This window comes from Podarcis muralis, chromosome 1 (genome assembly GCF_964188315.1).
Source record: "Podarcis muralis chromosome 1, rPodMur119.hap1.1, whole genome shotgun sequence".
NCBI lineage: Eukaryota > Metazoa > Chordata > Lepidosauria > Squamata > Lacertidae > Podarcis > Podarcis muralis.
Window position 1 is genome coordinate 101770140 of NC_135655.1, and position 19032 is coordinate 101789171.

The following is a 19032-nucleotide window of genomic DNA, read 5'->3' on the forward strand; positions in this document are numbered from 1 at the left end:
GAGAGTTGGGGGGACGACCCAAAATGGATGGGGGGGGGAGGGAGAACAGTCTGTTTTGCAAAAGGAAATCTTTGCAATGGTGGAATGCTAACCTTAGCTTCAGTGCCCCTGTTTTTAAAAAGTATGCTTTAAAAAGGCCACTTCTCACTTAGCTGAGAGGAGCTGACTCATTTCAGTGAGATAATTCTTACTTTACATTTTGCATTCAACACACAAGTGCCATGCCATGTCAGATGTGATGTATAATATGTGCAAAAAATAAAACAAACCTGCACAGTCTTCTTATCTGACACGGGACAATTTTGTACTCTGAAGCAAATCTGGACTTGTTGAAGTGTAATATAAACATCTGGGTAATTGGCAGCTAAGGCTATTGAAGTATTGTCTCAAATCAACATCATAGTGCTGGAGTAGTTTCATGGGATGCCTCAAAGCCCCAAGGAATTTAGTCCATTTTACTGTATAGAACAGGCTTCCTCAACCTCGGCCCTCCAAATGTTTTGAGACTACAATTCCCATCATCCCTGACCACTAGGCCTGCTAGCTAGGGATCATGGGAGTTGTAGGCCAAAAACATCTGGAGGTCCGATGTTGAGGAAGCCTGGTATAGAACACTAAGGAAACCTTTACTCAGCAAAGACACTCAGCATGTCCTCAAGTTTAAGATTAGCAGGACTCGACACCACCATGATATATTGCCTGCCTAGCTTTATTTTCATATTGGCGACAGGATATAACAGAAATACAAAAACCTAAGGATGACTGCAAAGCTCATATCTTATATAAAGGGATGGGGTTCCGTTTTAATGCAAATTTGCATGTCCCAAAACAATGTGCAAACATGAAACATAGCTATTCTTCAAAATGTGCACTACTCTGAATTTTGCAGTGTGGCTCTCCAACCAAATAACGTGTTCAGTGGGTGTATATTAGGGGAGCATGTGTATAGAAATGCAGTGGGGGAAGGAATGTTTGTTGCTGTTGTTATTTTCTGCTTATAGATGTTAGTTTATCCTTGTTGCGTCATTTACCTCTGTATACTCATTGCATTACTTATCTGCACTGGATATTATATACAGCATATGAAAGGTAAATAAAAAGGGTTTTATTAAAAGAATAATAAGAAGAAACCAATGCCTATATTGTTGGAAATAGCATACCAAAACATATATATTACGGGAAAGTGCTTGCAAAAATATGCATATTAGGAGAAATGTGACCTAAAATCCTGATAAATTCTTGTGAGGATTTTCTAAAAACAAAAATAAAAATGTTCAGACTCTCGTGAAAATGTGGGGAACTTAACTTGAGATTGGAAAAATGAGAAACTGAAATTGCAAGATTTGCCCATTCCTACTCATATGTTATCAGGGTGGACAAGAGGTAGGTTAATCAAGATTGTTCCTGGTTATTCATCTATCTTACCTTTTTGTCACTAAGCATTACCTTGTTGAAACCGTCCTAATTTAAGGTTGCTTTTGCTGAAATCAGGGATCAGTTTTTCAAATACCAGTGCTGAATTACTGTGTTCAGAACCACATAGAGCTGGAATTTTAATCGTTTTGAAACACTGTAGTGTCCCCACCTGCTTTTCTCTTCCTTTCCTTTTCATGCTCCTGATTTATATCTGAGTGAAAGGTATGCAGTTTGCGGGTAAAAACTCCAGGTACATTTTATTAACATGAGTGTGCAGCATACCACACTGGAGGGAACACCCACCTACAGACACACACACACACACACACACACACACACATTACCTTGAGGCATCTCTACTTTATTACCCTGTTTTCAGGCATGAAGTAAGTGAAGCATGTTGCCCTCTTTTTAGGAAGTTCTTATTAACCTACTTCAGTTGATCTGTTGATTTAGTTTAGTTTCCCTTTAATCAGATCAATCTTAATGAAGCCTCTGGAGACAGCAGGCCTGAATGAGGACATACAGTGGAATTGTGACAGAGCAAGAAAAATGAGTGCTTGTGGGGGTGCTAGGGGGTGCAACACTGCATGTGAATTACCAAAGACAGGATTGTGCAGACAACCCTTGCAGAAAATAGTGTGATGTTCAGATGACCTGCCCTTCATACACATTCCATAAAACTTTCTACAAAATCCCACGTTCTCTAGCAGCCTCCTCTAACTCGAGGTGGTCAGATATTGATGGACTACAACCTGCATCATCCATGATCATTAGCTGTGGTGGCTTGGAATGATGGGGACCCAGTATATGGAGACCCAAAGTTGGGGAAAGGTTGGTCTGAAGGAAGTGTTGATACACATGGGTTGATGCCTGGGTGTGAGTTGGTTTATTTGTGGTTGGATTGGATCAGCGTCAGAGGAAGTACACAATCTGCCTCACTGTTCTTGGAGCTAAACCCAGGTATCCCCCAGTAGACAAGTGTCTTGCCCCTTCCCATCTCCCAATTATTCAACGTATGTGATTGCTTGAAGGAAAGGCACTCTTCCATACAAGTTGCAGTTTAATAATAAAATTAAACAAGCCTGCAGTCCTAAGCATACCTACTGGGTAATTCCATCAAAGTTAACGGGACTTGAATGGATGGGAGTGCCAATGTGAAATACACTGTTGTTTCTTTTTCAGAAATCTTAAGATGGTGGACAGTGCTTGTCCGCCCCAGAAAAGTACTTTGCCTTCCCCCTCCTTCAGCACATTTTCTGTCGCCACCACTGATTCTCTTTCCCTGAACCCAAACAATCTGTATCTCCTTCCCTCTGCCTGTCCACCACAGTATATGAGATGAGGGAGGTGTAAAGTCCTGAGGTGGCAGAATGGCCTATATCGCTTCAAACTGCAGTTGGGGCAATACCAATGCTCTCCACTTAAATCTCCTTACCAATATAGGGAGAGAGAGAGAGAGAGAGAGAGAGAGAGAGAGAGAGAGAAGGAGGTTGTATCTCAGCCTTCTGTCTTCAGTGCCAGGCCAGAGCCTCTTCTTCCATTGATCTGCTCCTTGGAAGGTGCAGGTAGGGGAGAAGACATTGCACTTAGCAAGGGAGAGGGGAGGGACTTCTCTTTCATTTCCTCCTTTTTTTAAGCAGGTCACTGCCTTTTTACATAATCCTGTTGCTAGTCAAGAGAAGCAGGATGCTGAACCCCTCATTTTGGGAACCCTTCTTAGCCCTTGGTCCCTGTTATTTCACAAAGCATCGTCGTCATCATTTATTAAATTTACATACTGCCCTTCATCAAGAGACCACAGGTTGCTTTACAATTGTAATCATGCTTTACAACACCATGTTAAGATTTACTCTTTCTTTACCATCGGTGTTGAACTGGTCTTCTGATAGCAGAGAGCAGGAGAGCGTTCCGGCAAGGACACGTTCAATGGCTCTCCCAGTGGGAAATTGTGCAGCCAGAAAGGGAACATTCATGCAGGGGAATGCTGTGGGTTGCAGTGCTGAAGTCCTGGGAGGTATAGTGAGCTCATTGCAAATGCTGCCCTGCAGTCCTTTACCAGCAGTCTGTGTTCCTTTGAAGCTGGGGGAATCAGACTGGACTTTCAGTTAAGCGTAAGTACAAACATGCCTAACCCAAACGAGGCTCTGCTGTAGTGCAGACAAGGGAGTGATACTTTAAAAAGAAGTGAACTTGAACTGCAGCTGTTTACACACATTTCCCCCCTCCCCCTTTGAGTCACCAATGTCTGAAGAATGAGCTGTTAATGCAACGTCAGGGTTCAGTTCAATTCAGAGATGCATGGCATGTTGGTTATAGAGAAGAAGATTGCCATATTTTATTGGACATAACCACGGTTGTCACATATTAGACACCTCCCCCACAACCCTGAAGGATTGTTTCGTTGCAAAAGGAGAAACCAGAGGCAGTAAAAAAAGGGAACAAGCTTGAGGAAAGAAAAGCAAGGGAGAGAGGACAGCAGTGGAATGAGAGAGAACAAAGGCGCCTTTCTGAAGCACAGGTGTGCCACCTAAAATGGTAAAGAAAGCAGGGGAGAAGTCTTGCATCCACTTGTTATCCACACATAAGGTGGTTTTATCGTGCTTAGGAAAACAAAATCCCCTGTCAATCATTCAACCCTTCATTTAAATTTTAATCTGGTTTAATATGAATCAAAAATTCAAAATCTTGGTTCAAGTACTTGCATTCCCCCTTGCTCTCTCAGTCATACATAGGGTGTGTAATGTTTGGGATCTAATTTGGCATATAGCAGGGATGGGAAATGTCCAGCCCATAAAGACAGCACCCCCATTTGACCACACCCACCTGCCCTACATCTGACGTCAGGTATGAGGAAGGATGGAAAAATTGTGGTCCACCAGATATTGTTGGATCCCCAACTCCCATCAACCTTGACCATTGTTCAGGCAACATCTAGAGGAACCCAAGTTCTCCACCCATGACATAAATGTTCTGATGCTGAAACAGTACATAGAAACAAAACATACAGCGATAGAAAGGCTTGATTTTGGGTAATCTCAGTGTGCCGAAACTGTACATGGGTTCCACTTCTGTTCAGTTTATGTTATTTATATTTAATGGAGCAGGACGTCACTCGTAAAGCTTCGTGCCAGAATAAATAAATTAATCTCTAAGGTACCACACTACTATTTATCTTCCCCTTTAAAGAAAAAAAGTGGGATATATATTGCATTAGGTAATGATAAAGAGATTGCGCTTCATTAAAAACAAAAACCATACGTTGAAATACTACATTCCATCACATTAACACCAGTTTCTTCTGCTTTATGCTCTTATCAGTCTTTTACAAGACTTAAACAAGACCGTAGTTTTTCACAGTTGGTGACTCCATTTAGGTTTTTAATTACAAGTAGCAGCTGAAATGGCTTGGATTGTTACAATTTTCAGTTGCAAAAAAAAACGATAGCTTCCCGGAACAACTGGTAAAAAACAAACCCTAAACAGTGCATTTGTTCAGTTCGCATTGTAGTAGCAGATACTTTCACAGGCTGCTGCACACCATTTGCCGTGCAAAAACAATTTGATTAATGAAGTCGTGGATGGTGGGCAGAAATCTCTGGAAATATCCAGGCTGGTTCCCTTTGGGGTAGTGGCAGTGTAAATGTTTGAGATACAGAGACTTTATTGACCGAAGGATTTATTAACTCGGCTGGCTTTTAATATGTAACCTGGGGTGGGCAGATTTAAATTAAGAACTCTGGGTGTAGAGGAAAAATAGCTATACATTCCACATTAGAGTATTTAGGTTGGAGGGCAGAAAATTTCTGATAAAAATAGACAATTCCAAAACTGAGTAATTACAACATCACCTGGGTGTACACACACGGGGGGGGGGGGGAGTTAAATCATTGAGCTCTCCAGATTTCTGTGCCTAGTTTTTGTTTTATTTTTAAAAATGAAGAAGGGAAAGAATATTACACCCAAAGTTTGGTCAAATTTAGGCAATTCCCTTTCAGAGGGGTTCTCAAACTGTGGCTGCAACAGGCAGAAAAATCATTTAGGGGTCCCACCAAGGCTCTCAGCATTTTTCAAGTGGTCCATCTGAGGGGCTGAGGAGAGTTTTGAGAATCACTTTTCTGATAGTAAACCCAGACAGTCAAGCATTAGTCAGTCTGGAAACTAAACAGTCAAAAATAAGTCAGTGGTTTCCACATACTCGGGGGACACCCTAGGTGTGTTGATGTATGCAAGTTTGTAAATCAACAGAAAAAAATATATATTAAGAAACTCTAAGCAACCAAGCAAGGACCCATGGGATTCCAGGATATACAAAATGTTAAGACGTTAGTCTGAGAAGGAGGGAAGGAGATAACAAGATGGAGGCAGAGAAGAGAGAATAGGCTTGTTCAAGCCAGTGACACCTTATAGTAGGCATCCTTGATGAGGGATTGGGATTGCAGAAAAACATGCCATGAGTTTGTTTGTTTTGTTTTTTTAAAAAATTGTACAGGGATGTTTCAGAGTGGAGAAAAATCTATGCTGGCTGGGGCTGTTGAGAATTACTATCCAAAACACCTTGTGGGCAGCAGGTAGGCGAAGGCTAGTCTTAGCTTGCATTGTTTGCTTTCCTCAAAGTGGCTCATACTGAAGGTCTAGAGTGAAATGTTTGTTTGGTGGTGCAGGTGCAGTTTTGTGTTTTAAGGTGAGTGTTGGCTGTCAGAAGCTCTGTGTCATGCCTTGCTCCCATAAAAGCTGGTTGCTTTTCTGCGACAGATAAGCCCTGCATTGAAGGGTATCAGTGCCCCACCCTCACGGAGCAAACATTAAGTGAGCTATTCAGAAATAAAGCTTTGTCTATATTACCACTTAATTCAGCTCCAGCACACTTGCACCACTGGTGGTGGAAGCTGAGTACACATGACGCTAGCCACAATCCATAGGAAACCAGTTCAGGCAGTCATTGCGCATGTGCAGATTACAGCTTCAATAAACTGGAGTTTGATGCACTGAAACAAATAAGGTAATGGGCATTGGTGATGTGACTTAAAATGCAGCAGAGGAAAATGACTTTGCTGGGCTCCAAGCTGCTAATGTGTACATACCCTATATTATGGCCCAAGATTCTTTGGCTAGTTTGGTGTTTGAAGAGTACAGAATGAGATACTTAAAGAGAGAACAGAAACAATGGTTTCAAGGACTGGGAGAAACAAAGTTCTCTGTATTGCAACACTGTGTACGATCAAAGCTATGCAAAGCTTTAGAATACAGTGGACCCTTTAGTTACGTACCGCTCTGGACGCGGCAAACCCGGAAGTGTATACTTCTGAGTTTTGCTGTGCGCCTCTGCCTTTGAACTTTTCGGGTTGCGGACGGACCCCTGGAATGAATTTAATTCATATCCAGAGGGTCCACTGTACAATCATACCTTGGTCTAAGAACAGTCCTGTTAATGAACGATTCGGGCAACGCACTCCGCAAAACTGGAAGTAGATGTTCCTACTGGAAGTAGGCTAGCGAGCTTTGCTCTGGAAGACGAACAGAAGACAAACCAGCACTGGCAATCGGAAGCCTCATTGAGGAAAGTGTGCCTCAGTTCAGTGGCGTAGCGTGGGGGGTGCAGGGGGGGCCGGCCGCACCGGGCGCAACATCTGGGGTTAGGGCAAATCCACGGGTTAGGGGGCGCAAATCCACAGGGTAGGGGGCGCAAATTACTTGCCTTGCCCCAGGTGCTGACAACCCACGCTACGCCGCTGCCTCAGTTTAAGAACGCTTTCAGTGTAAGAATGGACTTCTGGAATGAATTAAGTTCGTAAATGGAGGTACCACTGTATTTCAAGGGTGAGTCTACTCCTGTTACCACTCTTCAGTTGTGCATGAGGGATAAATAGTTGTCAACTCAAATGGAAATAAAGCAAAAATAATGCTTGGTTCTAAGCAGACAAGATCGAAGATAATATTTTTAAAGAACGGTGTGTGCCTCCTTATACTGGTCTGCAGCAAACATAGGAACCAAAACCTAGGGACCATGAGGACATCGGCCCCCACAATAAAATATTTGAGGGGGCTGGGCCCCCACAAAGTTGATGGACATTCCTCTTAAAGTGGTGTGTGCGCACTGCATCATGTGATCGATTATGCATGGCAGGGCTTACCTTGGACCCCCACAATATTCAAGTTGGCACCTCTGGCAGCAAGGAAAACCAGCATCCTTTGGGGGGGGGAGCACTTTCTACTTGGTATTGGTGGCTGGAATTATTCTAGAGTTATAACATAATAACTTTGCTAACAAATTGGACTTGTTTTTGTGTGACAGTATAGTCTCTGGGCATGTTTGCACATCACAGTAAGTCAGCATTGCTTCCATGGGGCAGGATTCAACTAATGCGTACTGTCAGCGGAAGCCCTTTGCAATGACTTTTTCTTGTGCAATGGGCTTTCCCCCTTCTCCTCCCCCTGTGCCCGCCGACATTGGCTTGGGGGTAGATCAGAAGAATCCATGGAAAAGCACATGGTGGTGGGTAGGAGAGGGGGCATCACTCTGTGTGGCATGCCAAAATGCTTGCACTGATAGAACGATTAGTGCAACATTGAATTCCTCTCATGATTTATCAGGAATAAGCAGATATATTCTACTGTGCTCTTCCCTTGTCATGCACAGGGAAATGCAAAGCAAGAAACCACAGCCTGAGATGTTCAGACCCAAGTTCATTGTTTGCTTCCTCTTAAGTAGCCAGGAATCTTTAGTCAACAAACCATGCTTTTATGGCTAGTAATTCTGGTTTGCCAGGGAGCAACGGTGCACAATCCAGGACATCTCAAGAAGCCAAGTTTAGTATCAATTTCCTGATTTGTTTCTCTCATGTGCACCAGGGAAGGAGGAGCTCAGCAGGAGCAATTAATCAGCACGCAGCTAGTTTCCAATAAACCGTGGTTAAGTTAGAAACCCTGAAGTATGGACATGGCCCGGTGTGTTGGGATGTTTGTATGGGTATTGTTTCATTTATTTGGTGACCAGATGGAGATAAACATGTCATACACAAGACTGTGTGTGTCCTAGGAAGAATTGGGGATTAATTTGGCCTGCTAAACATGGAACATTCTTCTGGAAATAATCTATGATAAACAGTAATACCCAGTCACCTTCACATGTTTGCAATGGCCATTGGTTTTTAGCCAATGAAACTTGACTTGACTTGTGCACGTTGAGTGAGAGAAGAAGCACAGGCTGGTTCCCAGCACCTTAACTGGCTGCAGTTCAGATCCCAGTGTCCAAAAAGGGGTTTGGAAACTCTGCAGATCTCATCTTATCTTATGCCATCTAGTGGTGAATCTGAATAGCAGTCGTATTTGTTGTTGTTTAGTCGTTTAGTCGTGTCCAGCTCTTCGTGACCCCATGGACCCCATGGACCAGAGCAGTCGTATACAGTCCACTAATATCTGACACGTCCATGTTGTGTTTGTGCAATACTGTATTCAGAAGTGCCAATAATGTTCCTGCATGACAACATTAACCGTGTGCATGCTTGTCAGCTTTGACACATCTGTATTCTGTTGTAAATCATGTCATTCATGGCAAAAATGCTTTGTGATATTGATGATACATTTTGTGGAAGGACTGTAGTTCAACTTCCAGCATTTCCAGGGAGAGATGGACAAGAGTCCTGTCTGAAACTCAGGACAGCCTCTGTCAGACAGTGTTACTGAGTTCAATACACCAGTGGCCTGACCCACAGCTTTCTATGTCCCATATTCATCTTTTCACCAAACCTTTGGATTAAATCCATCCTCGGTTTGAATGTATGACTGCACTTATTAAGTTCTTTTGTCCTTTATATAATCAATATCAAATCCCCCCTCCCATTTTGGTAAATGAGTCTTTGTGACTTGGAAAAATTCTTTAATGTTTATCCATGAAGACTTTTTCTTTAAATGTGACCTTTAGTGGGAGAAATCACACTGAATGCCTTTTTATTTCTCATTAGCATCTGCAGATCTGCGTGTGGAATTCTGATACCTTCAAACTGAGCATTGATACTTGCTGATTTGTTTGCATTGTGCAAGATGAGAGATGCAAAATAGGCAAGTAGGTAATTCTATTGGAGCAACTACTTTTTGAATATGCATGCTACCTGTTAAAGATAGATAAGCATTAATTAAGAAATTTAAAATGCATACAGTAATGACGATGTGTGAACTTGTTTTGCATTCAGCAGAAAATGGACAGCCTAGAAATCATAGTGTTGTAGATTCTGACCAGAGTCTTGAAAACCCTCTTTAAAAAATAAACCCAAGGCCTGTATGCTTCTGCAGTTCAGATTGCCAGTGGCCACTGCAACCTGCACTGATCTTTCTTTCTAAAAAAGCTTAATTTTATCCATTCAAGCTTGTTAATGGATGTTTTTTCTTAACCTCCTCTGCTCTATCACAACCGCTGCACTTATGAAAGGCCTTTTGCTGTAATATGTAGCAGTGCTGTGATGTACATTACAACCAGGCCAGCAGAAGGCAGTGCCAGCTTAGCTTTGTGGAGCTGATGTCACCTTTAATTCATGTATGCCCCCTAGGCCATTGCTGGGACTAACAGTGCTGGCAGAGGTGGATGTGAGTAACGTATTGTACCGAGTGTGCCAGACATAAAATCAGTTCTCAGGCTTTTTTTTGGGTAATGATACATTCTTTCTCCCCTTCTTTCTCTCAGTTATAAGAACCTTATGCTTTGATGTGCAACAAACAGCATGCCGTTCCTCTATCAAATGTTGGCTGCAGCTTTTGTTCAGCTCTTCATAGTCTCCAATAGTTGGATTCTAGCCAAGAACATCAACTTCCATAATGTGAGACTTCCAGTAGACCGTAAGTAGCCAGTTACAGTTCTGTTACAGTTTTGTAGGCTATGCCAGTGCATATGTTTTCAACTCTTTGGGCATTTTCTATTTGAAATGCCTTGTATCATCATCATCATCATCATCATGAATTCACAATGCATTTCTAATAGACCTAAAAGCTAAACATCAACTTGATTTTCTCTGATAGTTGTTAATTTTTTGGCTGAACCCTTGATTAAAGCACACCTGCATGTTCCTCTTTTTATTACTTTTGCTACATCTTTCTCATACTGTTGTTTAGGACACATTCTGCTGAGATTTTGCATCTGTAATTGAACATAGCGGTTTTCCATGTGTTGCCTTGCTCTTTGGATGTTGTATCACAAGAAACCAGGGGCTGGATGGGCTCCTCATTTAACGTCTGTCTGCACCACTGTATTGTAGTTAGTGCTGATCTGTTTTATTTAACCTGGTGCAGTGGGTACCCCACAATGGGCTATGCTGCCACCGAGAGCTCTTGAGATGGAGAATAAAATCAAGAGAGCATCCAAAAGACAAAATCCACTTTGAGTATCTTGGTTGGGTGTGAGAGACAGGATATAAATGATTAACGGTTGCATGCAGAGAAAACTGAGCAAAACTCCACTCATGCAATGGGGCTTTCCTAGCTCCTCCCCGCATGGCAGCCCCCTCCACACACCTGAAACCCACTCTTAAATCAATAGGCCCATAGTGAGTATACTTAGGATTGTGATGCAATTCAACAAGGCTCATTGCTGTTTGGTTCCCCTCTCTCCAGAACCTAACTGGGGAAGAACTGAATTTGGGGTTATGACATTTGGGATTCTGAAACTATTTACTTCTTTTCATTTCTTTATTTTTATTTTTTAATTTCAAAGCTACTCCATTTCCAAGCAGCTTCAAGTGTTTTACATGTGACAATGTGGTTGACAATTACAACTGTAACAGATGGGCTGAAGACAAATGGTGTCCTCAGAGTAAGTACATGGGGAACAGTAAGATATTTAATGTTATTTGTTCTGGCTTTTTCATCAGACTACACCATATTTTTAGGGACCCGGGTGGCGCTGTGCGTTAAACCACAGAGCCTAGGACTTGCCGATCAGAAGGTTGGCAGTTCGAATCCCCACAATGGGGTGAGCTCCCGTTGCTCAGCCCCTGCTCCTGCCAACCTAGCAGTTCGAAAGCATGTCAAAGTGCAAGTAGATAAATAGGTACCGCTCCGGCGGGAAGGTAAACGGCGTTTCCGTGCGCTGCTCTGCTCTGGTTCGCCAGAAGTGGCTTAGTCATGCTGGCCACATGACCCGGAAGCTGTATGCTGGCTCCCTTGGCCAATAAAGCAAGATGAGCGCCGCAACCCCAGAGTCGGCCACGACTGGACCTAATGGTCAGGGGTCCCTTTACCTTACACCATATTTTAGATATCGAAGTGGCTAAGAAGGTATTTAACACTATTGGCTTTAGAGTACACTGCTATACTTGCCATGCTTCTTATTTGTCACAGAGCCAATCACATGTATATCTGACTTTGGTGTCCTTCATATGGCTTATCAGTAACTTCATTTTATGTTGTTGCTGTAAGGCTCTTTCCCACAGGACTGTTTCCATTCCCAGCTTGTCATCCACTGCACAGAAAAAAACCCACCAATAGGATGCCAAGACTTTAACATGTCACAAATCAGCAGTTCCTCTGTAATATATGAAGGGCACCTTTGGAACATGTTATTGGAAAACAAAATGGCGACTTGGTAGTGGAAAGGTGGTGTTCATTCCTTGAGTTTTTGTCTAGTTAACACCCACACCCCCAATCTCTATGTGTGCCGCAGATTACATTTAGATGCAAGCAGTGCTGTCTTGCCTTCTGTGTGAGAAAATGTGCTGGTCAAAGAATGGGTGCAGGGTGGGTTGTGCTAGTACCCTGGCCACCTTCTCCAGTACCTTGGGAAAACCTGCACCCAATGGAATGCAGGAGCGTATGTTAATATGTAGGGATTTCCCATCTAAGGAAGAACAGGACCAGAAAGTGTATGCCCCAATTTCAGAGCCAATAGAACAAACTTTTAAAATATTCTGAAGCAAGGAGAGATGTGTCTGTGGTCAAACCAGGTGATGCAGGGCAGTGGGGGCAGAAAAAGAATGCCTTATTTATAAAAAAAACTCCAGACATCTTGAGTTCTGGTCAGAAAGTCCAGTCTCTGATTTGAATCTCACTGCATCAACTCTATTACTGATTTTCTCTTCTTCCTTTTGGTTGCTTAGACACAGAGTACTGCTTGACAGTCCATCACTTCACCAGTCATGGAAGGAGCACCTCTGTCACTAAAAAATGTGCTACCAGAGAAGAGTGCCATTTTGTTGGATGTCGCCACCACAGGGAAACTAGTCACACTGTGAGCATTGTCTTTTTGTGTACAGGAAAGTACTTTAGAACATGGTGCCCTCTCTGTCCTCCACACCCAAGGCATAAATTAGGCAATCATTACACTCAGAAGACAACAGTAATCCCCATCCCAAGTATAGTTGTTGCCTGCATTGGTGATGATGGTGATGATGTACAGTGGTACCTCTGGATGCGAATGGGATCTGTTCCAGAGTCCCATTCACATCCTGAAGCAAATGCAACCCGCGTCTGCACAGGCGTGGGTCATGATTCGCCGCTTCCGCGCATGCGCATGACCTCATTTTGAGCATCTGCGACTTCAACCCAAGGTATGACTGTATTAAATTTCTAGACCGCCCTTCGTCCAAGGATCACAGGGCAGTTTACAGTATAAAAACACAAAAACACACAACATAGTAACAAACAAAAACAGTACCCCCCCCCCAGTTTAAAAGGCCATAGTGTGTATTATTAATTATTAAATTTATTTTAGTCACTCACCAGGAGCAGCTTATTATGCTCATATTAGCGTTCCAGAAGAAGCTGATTACATTGCACAGAACATACAAATAATTTTTGCTTGGTTTGCGTTTGTTTATATAGGTTGCAGAACATCACTCCACTTTACCTAGAATTTTGATCTTTTAATTTATTTTAAGGACACAATCCTGCCCAAGAAGCTGGAAAAAGCAAGGTTTCCTTGGCCCTTGTGTTCTTGCTGATAGCCGAGGTCCCAGACTGTCAGACATCTGTGATCAGGCTGCTAAGGGAATATCTGTATGTGGGTTAATACATTTTGACCTAGATATTGCAAGCATGTAGTAGACAAAATGATGCGTGTTTATATGTAGCTGAATCACTGACTGAGGTCTTCACTGTTGGAAATTGGTGTGGCCTATTGACAGAAGTGCCATGCTTGGACATTGGCTGAAGTATCAGCTCAGTTACAGAACTCACTGGGTGCTTTTGGCATCTCATTCAGGCTGAATCTCAGTCTCACAACCATAAAATGGGGACAATGGGCATTATTCTCACAGAGCTGATGTAGAGGAGAAAAACCATGATAATTATGAAGCAGGGGGAAGCCAGAACATTCAACAATGCTGGCCACAGATGAAGGATGTTTCCTTTGTACTCACATGGTTTACCAGTCTGTTGCTGGCAATGGGAATCTGCAAGTGTACATTCTTCTAGATTGCACATCACATGTCAAGAGCATTACACAAATTATTAACCTTCTGTTTAAAAGCACACATTTAGCAGGGATTCAGCCCTTTATTATGCATTTAACAGTTACATAAAAATGTCAAGTTTCCGTTAATTAATTATGGTAAAGAAACTGCTGCCATATGAGGCTGTGACATTTAGGTTGCTTCCACTGTAATTAGCTATTTTCTCAGGAATTACTGTCGTTCGTTCACTCATTTCTTACAGAGGATCCAGACAATGCCATTGCCAAATTGTTATATCCCAGGAGTCCCCGTCCCTTTCTGCCGGGCTCGATTTGTGGCATTTGTTTTCTATTTCTTGCTGCACAACACAAATGCAATGTAGACAGGCAAAGCATTGCTGAGGATTGCAACTTTTACTTCTGTAGAAACATTGCGGCTGCTGTTTCTCCGCTTTCAGTTTGGTTGACGGATAATGATGAACTGCCATTTAGCTCCTGTTCTGTTTAAGAGCAGTGGGTTCCTTTCTGCCTCCTTGACACAGAGGTACAGTACAGTACATTTGGATAACATAGTGCCATATTACTGCTCTGTGGAACTTCCTTTCCAGTTAAGTGTAAGGAACTTGGTGTGGAAGCAACTTTAATTGTTATCAAATGAATGATTTAAAAAACTTTTAATTTTAAACATGTGACTTCCAATAAATCAGGAAACAGATCGCTTGCTTATTTGTAATGCAGGTACTTGCGAAACAAAACACCAACCCACAGGTGCCAGGTACCACCATAAAAGAGGCATCCCTCTGCCATGGTGTATTGATGGAATGCCTTTTCTTAAGTTGAGCAAAACAAAAAATGCTCCTTCAGAATGCTTATTTTTCTTCACATGCAACTTTTCGCAGATGTAATTCATTGATTAATTAAATTTAAAAATCATATGTTGTCTTTTAAAACTTACAGGAATGCATCTCTTGCTGTGAAGGGATGATCTGCAATGTAGACATACCAACAAATCACACTAATGCGGTATTTGCAGTTGTCCATGCTCGGAGGACGTCTGGCAGCAGCAGACAGGCTGCTAGTATCCTGTTGCTGGTTTCAGTCACCGCCATTTTTGTTTTGTGACATGACTCTTTCTGTCAAGCAGACTTAATTTGTCACTTGGAGCTATATGAAGACCGCCTCTCAGATGGTGACCAGTACTACTTTTCTAGAAAAAGAGGTGCCAGAACTCACCTTGAACGCCTCCCTTGTCCTCTTAGAAGGGCAATGGCACCCACATGAGATGGTAACAAAGAAGAAGAATCCTCTGACATCTACTAAACAAAGAAGAAATATAGAACAGTGCTGTGTTCTGTTGTTTCTGAAGAGTGCTGCTTTTACGGTGAAGACACCAGCAGATGCTTGTTCAAAGTATTAAAAAGACCAAACACAATGACCAAATGTTGTATTGACTTGGCTAGTTACTGGAATTCTAGTCAGTGGAAGAGTTTCTGGTTGACAGGATAATTTGTACATTTTGCATACTATCTTAATAAGGAATTGTTCCCCCCCCCCCCTCTGATACGGAGGTTAAGCATTGAACCCTCATGTCTCTCCCCCCCCCCCATATCACTTTTAAGAATAGTCAGTTTGATGAAGATGAATCTTTAAAATGGATGGAACAGTGTGGCATCTGCTAAAACATCCTATTTATTGGGACATCAAGCCATACCACAGCAATAAAATATGAATTACATGGTTTTTCTCTTGCTACATCAGTTCTTCAATAATAAACTATGGGAAATTCATGGAGGAATCTATATAATTACAGATAGGTATCAGTGCTCAACACAAAAGTCTCTGCTTGAGGCTGGAAAAGACTCTTGTCCGAAATCTCGGAGAGCCGTTGCTGATCAGTGTAGACTGTTACTGAGCTAGATGGACCAAGGTCTGACTCAGTTTACTAGGTTTCTTCTTGCAACTATGGTTTGGAAATTCAGATATTATAGTCAGCACAAACCTTGGTTTTGCAAGCCTATTTCTAATTATAGTTTGCTAACTAATTACAACCCATGGCATCTCTACTTTTCTGCCATGGATCAGTGTCTTTCACCATGATGCCTGAATTAAACCCAAGTCTAAAGTGGGGTGTTTTTTGGGTGGGGACAGGTGCCTGAGTCTAAGGCAGTGTGTGGAAATTCTGGACCCCTTCACAGCCCAGGAAAAAGCACCTAAAGCCTTTAGTTTAGATCCTGCCACTAGTTCAGCACAATAGTCAAGAAGAAGACAAAGGGGAAACTCTAGTGTATGCATGGAAACAGTTTGCATGTGGCCAATGAACCCACACTGGATGGAGGCCACCAGTATCCATTAGCATTACAAACAGCGCATGAATTGGAAACCTATACAGCTAGTGAGAAAGCGTTTAATACACCTGAAATTTTGTAGCTTAGCAAAACCTTTTGTGCTCTTCCCCCTACCCCCAATTGTTTTCAATGTGTGTAATTTGTCTGGATCTTGTTCATCATGACCTTACAGAAAATAATTAGCAATATTATACAGTGGAAACCAAACAAAACCCCGAGGTCCTGTAGGTCATTCCTCATCAGTGCACAATAGTTTCCTCTTGTAAAATTTGCCCTCATGGTTCCTCCCCCTCCTCATATTGGAGGGGGCGGCTTTATTCAGTCACCCTGTGGATTTTAAATGTGTTCTTAGCAGCCATCCAATATCTACAGGCAGATGAAATGTTGCAGTTATGAATCCAGCCTTCAAATCCCTGCTCAGCTACTGACTTGCAGGCAGGTCAGTTTGTGGGAACATCCTTTCCCTACATAACAGATACATCCTACCCCACAGGGTTGTTGTGAGGATGAGAAAAATAAAGACATGATTTGGTCCTTCTCGGAATGAATTCTTTTGCACGTGGAGATCTTTGCATGTACAAGGGGATTCTTCCCTCCCATGTACCAGGCATGTTTAGCCTGGAGAAGAGGAGGTTAAGGGGTGATATGATAGCCATGTTCAAATATATAAAAGGATGTCATATAGAGGAGGGAGAAAGGTTGTTTTCTGCTGCTCCAGAGAAGCGGACACGGAGCAATGGATCCAAACTACTAGAAAGAAGATTCCACCTAAACATTAGGAAGAACTTCCTGACAGTAAGAGCTGTTCGACAGTGGAATTTGCTGCCAAGGAGTGTGGTGGAGTCTCCTTCTTTGGAGGTCTTTAAGCAGAGGCTTGACAACCATATGTCAGGAGTGCTCTGATGGTGTTTTCTGCTTGACAGGGGGTTGGACTCGATGGCCCTTGTGGTCTATTCCAACTCTATGATTCTATGATTCTATTCTATGTACCAAAAACTGCACAGATGTGCAGGTCTGCATGTATACCTTGCTGTTCTCAGGGAGGGGCTGGTTCACACCCCACACCCCCGGGCATTAAATGTATTGTACATAGGATGACAAAATACTGCAACTTGGAAGGATCATGTCTAGATGAAACAGTTGCCTAGGAAACGTAATATTATTTTTTTACTATTATAGTCTTTTTACAGAGAGTAACATCTGCAGTTTAAACTGCAGAACTCTCCTTAATTATTGCTCTGTTTTACCATGCTCATGGGTGTCTTAAATCATTCTGCTTTTGAACCAAGGTTTTGCACGCTCAGGCTCTAATTTTATTTAACTAAATTTGAATTGCCTGAAAGTAAGAAGATCAGCCTCTTCTGAATTATGCATCACTCAAACCCGAATTCTTCCATGAGCATTGCTCATTAGTTGTTGGGGGTTTTGGGGGGGGGGGTGGTTTTCCTGATTTTTGTGACATTTGTTTGCAAAAAAATATGTCCTTCGTTTTTAAAAAAATGTTTCTTCTTGTTACTTGTAGACAAGGTAATGGTTTGATTTTGTTTACGCTGTAAAGAAAAGGTTGCTGCCCAATATGGGTGATGGCTAGTCTTTTGGAGAGAAGCCAAGATCATCTGGGAACAGGATTAACATGTGGTGCTATTTTATTAAAAGCTTTTTTGGTTACTATGCATGTGTGTGTGAGACACACAAAGGGCTGAAATTTGAAATTTTGCAAGTTGTAAATGGCATCACAAAGCAATAGCTAGATGGCATTTAATTGGTGCTTTAATTAAGAGTATTGTACTGTGTCACTTTGGAAGAAATAATGGGTAAAATTGCATTTAGGATACTTCCGTTAATGAGTGAAAATTCACAAATTCTAGAGTGTGAACTTTCTAGAGTTTGCGACACAAATGAGGATAAACCTTATACTAAGCTTCCATTAAAACAAGAAATACCCTATGTTAGTAGGAGCAGATATTCAGATCAAATGCACACCACAGCTAGAAACAAGCCATGAGCGCAAAGCTCAGTGGCCAAGCATGCACTCTGCATGTAAAAGGTTCTAGTTTAATCCCCAGCATTTCTGCTTAGAGCAGGGATGGGAAACGGTGGCTCTCTAGATTTTGTTGGACTCCAGCTCCCATCATCCCTTACCATTGGCAGTGCTGGTTGGATCTGATGGGACTTGCAGCCCAACAACATCTGGGAAGCCAAAGGTTTCCCACCCGTGACTTAAAGGATCTCAGATTGCAATGTTGCTTTGATACCACTGCATTGTGAGCAGAAATTGCTGGGCAGAATGAATGATTGGGAAGGCAGGTTCTTATATGAGAGACGCAGCAAAGTGAGAGACTGGAATGCAGCAAATACAGATTCCTGTACTAACTCACCGTATTTTATTTTGGGTATCATAGTTCTATAAATTGTGACTCCACTGCTGGGAACGTTTTGCACAGGTTCTCAATTCATATAATGACTGAAATTGAAGACTGTTGCCTAGGGAGAAGAGATGATGAAGGTGTTTTTGAGAAATGTTGGCTACAACTTGAGGCAGCCTTCGTTCTTTCTTTGCGCCAGGCACATCCAAATGCAAGTTTTAAGACCAATTTATGGGAGGTAGAGGAAGATGTCCTGATTTGCATGTGCATGTAAATGCAGCTTCAGTTAAATTAAGACTCCAGAAAGCTAGTTTTGAATGGGGAAACTGCACTGGTGGAGCCATTTCCTCATGCAAATAGTCTTCATGGGGGGGGGGGGGTGTGGAACTCAAGGAAGGAAAAACTGCATCTATGAAAAGTCTCTGTGTGTATGTGTGTAGCACATCTGTTTTGGCATCATTAATTCTTGTCCATTGGTGTTCCATAAATCATCATCATCAAACCTTTTATTGGCATCACATACAAACAT

General features: G+C 42.2%; 1 protein-coding gene across 8 annotated transcripts in view; it reads left to right on the plus strand.

Moving 5' to 3' along the window:
* Window positions 1–16685, plus strand: part of LYPD6B (LY6/PLAUR domain containing 6B) — a 63272-nt gene extending 46587 nt beyond the window's left edge. For 5 of the 8 annotated variants that reach the window (XM_077935952.1, XM_077935956.1, XM_077935960.1 and 2 more), the window contains 5 exons: window positions 9381–9481; window positions 10097–10248; window positions 11120–11218; window positions 12501–12631; window positions 14750–16685. In XM_077935952.1, the coding sequence (XP_077792078.1) occupies window positions 10134–10248; window positions 11120–11218; window positions 12501–12631; window positions 14750–14914 (510 nt within the window). In that variant the 5' untranslated portion in view covers window positions 9381–9481; window positions 10097–10133 and the 3' untranslated portion in view covers window positions 14915–16685. Of the gene's footprint in view, window positions 1–5908; window positions 5988–9380; window positions 9486–10096; window positions 10249–11119; window positions 11219–12500; window positions 12632–14749 lie in introns of all 8 variants that reach the window. The other 3 variants (XM_077935947.1, XM_028745643.2, XM_028745662.2) reach the window with 3 other exon arrangements.
* The last annotated feature ends 2347 nt before the right edge of the window (window positions 16686–19032 follow it).